Source organism: Empidonax traillii, unplaced genomic scaffold, assembly GCF_003031625.1.
Source record: "Empidonax traillii isolate 1590-97213 ecotype Southwest subspecies unplaced genomic scaffold, ASM303162v1 scaffold1851:size166798, whole genome shotgun sequence".
NCBI classification, from domain to species: Eukaryota; Metazoa; Chordata; class Aves; order Passeriformes; family Tyrannidae; genus Empidonax; species Empidonax traillii.
The window spans coordinates 41,100-46,778 of record NW_020957044.1 but is presented as its reverse complement, the minus strand read 5'-3'; the positions used below and the strand labels follow the sequence as shown (position 1 = coordinate 46,778).

At 65.6% G+C, this 5,679-nt stretch overlaps 3 protein-coding genes across 3 annotated transcripts in view; all 3 read right to left on the bottom strand.

The window, feature by feature from the left end:
- Window positions 1–1,355, bottom strand: part of LOC114071125 (retinol dehydrogenase 16-like) — a 2,100-nt gene extending 745 nt beyond the window's left edge. The window contains exons 1-2 of the mRNA XM_027908824.1: window positions 832–1,355; window positions 446–704 (exon numbers count right to left, since the gene is read on the bottom strand). Of these exons, the coding sequence (XP_027764625.1) occupies window positions 446–704; window positions 832–1,147 (575 nt within the window). The 5' untranslated portion in view covers window positions 1,148–1,355. The remainder of the gene's footprint in view (window positions 1–445; window positions 705–831) is intronic.
- A 378-nt stretch (window positions 1,356–1,733) lies between these two features.
- On the bottom strand, window positions 1,734–5,679 carry LOC114071113 (retinol dehydrogenase 16-like; the record flags this gene model as incomplete). Its single annotated transcript, XM_027908805.1, has 5 exons — window positions 1,734–1,765; window positions 4,142–4,426; window positions 4,580–4,743; window positions 5,149–5,407; window positions 5,535–5,679. Coding segments are annotated over 4 exons (786 nt in total), but the record flags the coding sequence as incomplete, so codon positions are not given.
- Window positions 1,773–3,571, bottom strand: RDH16 (retinol dehydrogenase 16). Its single transcript, XM_027908827.1, has 4 exons — window positions 3,130–3,571; window positions 2,752–3,010; window positions 2,184–2,347; window positions 1,773–2,030 (listed from the first exon to the last, which is right to left on the bottom strand). Exons 1-4 carry the CDS (start codon window positions 3,443–3,445, stop codon window positions 1,813–1,815), a joined length of 957 nt encoding a protein of 318 aa, XP_027764628.1. The 5' UTR covers window positions 3,446–3,571; the 3' UTR covers window positions 1,773–1,812.

The window sequence follows — 5,679 nt, the reverse complement described above, 5'->3', positions numbered from 1 at the left end:
CGGGCCTCCGCCGGGAGCCGCTCCCAGAGGCGCGTGATGTCCTTCACCAGCAGCGCGGGGTCGAGCACCGCCGTCTGGAAGCCACCGGGCTCGATGATGGAGACCTGCACCCCGAAGAGACGCATCTCCCGCCTGCCCGAGGTGGGGATGTGAGCCAGGGCTGTCCCGAGCTGGGCAAGGGCTGGGGGGGGCGAGGGGGAGCCCGTGACCCCCCACCAGGCACCCCGTCACGAGCACAGAGGAGCCTTGTCCTTGCTCAAGAGTCCCTCGAAACCCTTCACCTGATTGCACAACTGTGGCTCCCGCCGTGCCCGGGTTCCCACCCTGTGGCCCGGTCAGGCTTTCACAAGGTCCGTGGGAAGGATGGAACCGGGATCCACCCTAAACCCTGTGTGGGGCAGCGAGGCAGAACAGGGGGAAGCACCGGGGGCCACCAGGGCTGTACCTGAGGCTGTCAGAGAAGGCCTCCACGCCGAACTTGGAGATGCAGTACCCGCCGCCGAAACAGGAGACGCGGCCCATCACGCTGGCCACGTTGACCACGCGGCCCCGCGCCCGCCGCAGCAGCGGCAGGAGGCTCAGCGTCACCTCCACCAGCCCCACCAGGTTGACATCCAGCACCTTCCTGAAGTCATCCTTGGTCAGCCACTCGTTCGGGGCGGTGGGGATGGTGGTCCCTGCGTTGTTCACCAGCCCCCAGAGCCCTGCAGAGGGGAGGGGATGAGCTGTGTGCCACAGCCTCATGCCCAGCCCTGGCTGTGCCAGCACAGCTGGATGGGGGTCTAGTGGGGTGACAATGGGGGTGACAATGGGGTGCCTGCCCCATCCTACCTCGGTCACCCACACGCTCCCGCACCCAGGCTGTGGCAGCAGCGATGCTCTGGCTGGAGGTGACGTCCAGCAGCACGGTCTGGAGCCGCGGGGAGGCGGCCGCCCGCAGCCGCGCCGCCCCGGCCTCGCTCAGGCAGGCGGCCAGGACCCGCAGCCCGCGCCCGTCCAGCTGCCGCGCCAGCAAGTTCCCGAAGCCGCTGTCGCAGCCCGTGATCAGCACGTGCTTCTCCCAGAGCCCCGGCACCGTCTGCCGCTCCTGGTGCCAGCGCCGCAGCAGGAACAGCCCCGCCAGCACCAGTGCCACGCACAGCCACATCCTCAGCGGTGGCACTGGGGTGACAGCCGGGGCCGGCGGAGCTCGGGCCGTTTATATAGAGCCAGGATTGTGGCAGGACCTGGGGCGAATTCTGCCTTCCTGGTTTGCAATTCCCAGCTCTGCCTTGCGCCATTCTCTGCCCCGGAGGCTCTGCTGTGCCCTCAGCAGGTGAATGCCACTGCCCCCCTGAGCTGGATTTAGTGCCACCCTCCAGCACCAGCCTTGGAGCTTTCCCTCTCACCCAGCCTTGATGGGGGACTAGAGGCTTCCCAGCCCAGTGCCCAGAGGCAGATCTGCCCAGGTTGGAAGAAGCGTGGGTTTGATTTGTGCGTGTTAATCCCTGGAGTGCCACTTTGGACAAGTCCAGCTGTGGCACCCCCAGTTGGGGTGCAGCCCCTGTGTGGAGCAGACGCCTGGGGGAAGAGTCAGAGCCCCCAGGAGCCCCCATGACACATCCTCAGTGCCACAGCCTGAGGGTGACATCACACTGTCCCAGGAGGGGATGGGGGGGGGGTGGTCTTTATTCAGGACAAACCCATCTGTGGGCAGAGAACAAACTTAGGGACCTCGGCCTGGCGCTGGTTGAGGGCGATGCCGGATCCCACCGCCCATCACCAGGCCCTGGCTTAGGCAGGGCAGTGCCTCAGCCTGGCACCCCCCCTGCCTTAGGCTTTCCCCATGGTTTTGGGGTAGAACAGGGCGAACACGGCGTCGGTGAGGGCCGAGGGCAGGTAGCTGAGGGGGATGTAGAGCAGCTTGGCGTCCCAGCCGGCGGAGTATCGGGCACGGGGGTGGAGGCTGGTCAGCGCGTGCTCCATGCAGTTGGTGACCCGAGACAGGTCAGAGTTGCAGCTCTTCTCGATCAGCTTCAGCGATGCCACAACTGCAGAGGCAGAAAATGCCGCTGGGTCCGTGCAGCCAAGCAGCTCGGTGGGGTGTCAGGGTGGTGGGACCCCCGTGGGACCCCCTGATTGTGGGGCTGCGACTCGTGTCAGGAGAGAAACGGCATCGCTCAGCCTTTGGGAGAGGTACTCACACTGCTTCAAGTAACTCTCCCCGTAACTCGTTTTGATTTCTTCTGGAAGCTTCTCCCAGGTGGAGAGAAAGTTCCTCTCCAGGTTCTCGACGTTGGTGATCATGGTTTTGAAGTAGCCCGGCTCGATCACGCTGACCTTCACCCCGAAGCTGCGCATCTCGAGCCTGCGAGGGATGGAGTGCTGTGGGACACGGGGGCAGCGCTGGGACGTGGCCACGGCTGCCTCTCCCACGGGATGCACGGCAGCCTCGTGCCGGAGGAGCAGAGCGTGACCCGAGCACGTGGCTGAGGCAGCGTGTGAGCAAACATGTGCCACATCTGGATGGGCTGTGCTGGGGACAAAGCAAAGCTCAGGACTGCAGGGCCGCGTCCCAACAGATCCCGGAGGGGTGCAAGGTCCGACAGGGAGGCTCCGTGCCAGGACAGGCGCCGTTCACGCTTCAGCAGCGGCTACAACCACTCGACCTGTGCTCGGCCGTGGTGGCGCGGGGATGGGCACTGAGAGCCGTGCCAGGCAAAGTTCAGAGAAACAAATTGGGAAATCAGGGAGGTGCCGAGCCAGGCTCACCTGAGGCTGTCAGAGAAGGCCTCCACGCCGAACTTGGAGATGCAGTACCCGCCGCCGAAGAAGGAGACGCGGCCCATCACGCTGGCCACGTTGACCACGCGGCCCCGCGCCCGCCGCAGCAGCGGCAGGAGGCTCAGCGTCACCTCCACCAGCCCCACCAGGTTGACATCCAGCACCTTCGTGAAGTCATCCTTGGTCAGCCACTCGTTCGGGGCGGTGGGGATGGCGATCCCTGCGTTGTTCACCAGCCCCCAGAGCCCTGCAGAGGGGAGGGGATGAGCTGGGGCTGTGCCGCAGCCTCATGCCCAGCCCTGGCTGTGCCAGCACAGCTGGATGGGGGTCTGGTGGGGTGACAATGGGGTGTCTGCCCCATCCTACCTCGGTCACCCACGCGCTCCCGCACCCAGGCTGTGGCAGCAGCGATGCTCTGGCTGGAGGTGACGTCCAGCAGCACGGTCTGGAGCCGCGGGGAGGCGGCCGCCCGCAGCCGCGCCGCCCCGGCCTCGCTCAGGCAGGCGGCCAGGACCCGCAGCCCGCGCCCGTCCAGCTGCCGCGCCAGCAAGTTCCCGAAGCCGCTGTCGCAGCCCGTGATCAGCACGTGCTTCTCCCAGAGCCCCGGCACCGTCTGCCGCTCCCGGTGCCAGCGCCGCAGCAGGAACAGCCCCGCCAGCACCAGCGCCACGCACAGCCACATCCTCGGCGGCGGCACCCTCGGTGACAGCCGGGGCCGGCGGTGCTCGGGCCGTTTATATAGAGCCAGGATTGCGGCAGGACCTGGGGCGAATTCTGCCTTCCTGGTTTGCAATTCCCAGCTCTGCCTTGCGCCATTCTCTGCCCTGGAGGCTCTGCTGTGCCCTCAGCAGGTGAATGCCACTGCCCCCCTGAGCTGGATTTAGTGCCACCCTCCAGCACCAGCCTTGGAGCTTTCCCTCTCGCCCAGCCTTGATGGGGGACAGTGTCCCATGGCAGTGGAGTGGGGCAGCCCCCACTGAGTGCCTCTGCAGGAGAAGGAGGAGGTGGAGGAGGAGGAGGAGGAGGAGGAGGAAGACGCTATTAGAGGCTTTCCAGCCCAGTGCCCAGAGGCAGATCTGCCCAGGTTGGAAGAAGCGTGGGTTTGATTTGTGCGTGTTAATCCCTGGAGTGCCACTTTGGACAAGTCCAGCTGTGGCACCCCCAGTTGGGGTGCAGCCCCTGTGTGGAGCAGACGCCTGGGGGAAGAGTCAGAGCCCCCAGGAGCCCCCATGACACATCCTCAGTGCCACAGCCTGAGGGTGACATCACACTGTGCCAGGAGGGGATGGGGGGGGGGTCTTTATTCAGGACAAACCCATCTGTGGGCAGAGAACAAACTTAGGGACCTCAGCATGGCGCTGGTTGAGGGCGATGCCGGATCCCACCGCCCATCACCAGGCCCTGGCTTAGGCATGGCAGTGCCTCAGCCTGGCACCTCCCCTGCCTTAGGCTTTCCCCACGGCTTTGGGGTAGAACAGGGCGAACACGGCGTCGGTGAGGGCCGAGGGCAGGTAGCTGAGGGGGATGTAGAGCAGTTTGGCGTCCCAGCCGGCGGAGTATCGGGCACGGGGGTGGAGGCTGGTCAGCGCGTGCTCCATGCAGTTGGTGACCCGAGACAGGTCGGAGTTGCAGCTCTTCTCGATCAGCTTCAGCGATGCCACAACTGCAGAGGCAGAAAATGCCGCTGGGTCCGTGCAGCCAAGCAGCTCAGTGGGGTGTCAGGGTGGTGGGACCCCCGTGGGACCCCCTGATTGTGGGGCTGCGACTCGTGTCAGGAGAGAAACGGCATCGCTCAGCCTTTGGGAGAGGTACTCACACTGCTTCAAGTAACTCTCCCCGTAACTCGTTTTGATTTCTTCTGGAAGCTTCTCCCAGGTGGAGAGAAAGTTCCTCTCCAGGTTCTCGACGTTGGTGATCATGGTTTTGAAGTAGCCCGGCTCGATCACGCTGACCTTCACCCCGAAGCTGCGCATCTCGAGCCTGCGAGGGATGGAGTGCTGTGGGACACGGGGGGCAGCGCTGGGACGTGGCCACGGCTGCCTCTCCCACGGGATGCACGGCAGCCTCGCGCCAGAGGAGCAGAGCGTGACCCGAGCACGTGGCTGAGGCAGCGTGTGAGCAAACATGTGCCACATCTGGATGGGCTGTGCTGGGGACAAAGCAAAGCTCAGGACTGCAGGGCCGCGTCCCAACAGATCCCGGAGGGGTGCAAGGTCCGACAGGGAGGCTCCGTGCCAGGACAGGCGCCGTTCACGCTTCAGCAGCGGCTACAACCACTCGACCTGTGCTCGGCCGTGGTGGCGCGGGGATGGGCACTGAGAGCCGTGCCAGGCAAAGTCCAGAGAAACAAATTGGGAAATCAGGGAGGTGCCGAGCCAGGCTCACCTGAGGCTGTCAGAGAAGGCCTCCACGCCGAACTTGGAGATGCAGTACCCGCCGCCAAAGAAGGAGACGCGGCCCATCACGCTGGCCACGTTGACCACGCGGCCCCGCGCCCGCCGCAGCAGCGGCAGGAGGCTCAGCGTCACCTCCACCAGCCCCACCAGGTTGACATCCAGCACCTTCCTGAAGTCATCCTTGGTCAGCCACTCGTTCGGGGCGGTGGGGATGGCAATCCCTGCGTTGTTCACCAGCCCCCAGAGCCCTGCAGAGGGGAGGGGATGAGCTGTGTGCCACAGCCTCATGCCCAGCCCTGGCTGTGCCAGCACAGCTGGATGGGGGTCTGGTGGGGTGACAATGGGGGTGACAATGGGGTGCCTGCCCCATCCTACCTCGGTCACCCACGCGCTCCCGCACCCAGGCTGTGGCAGCAGCGATGCTCTGGCTGGAGGTGACGTCCAGCAGCACGGTCTGGAGCCGCGGGGAGGCGGCCGCCCGCAGCCGCGCCGCCCCGGCCTCGCTCAGGCAGGCGGCCAG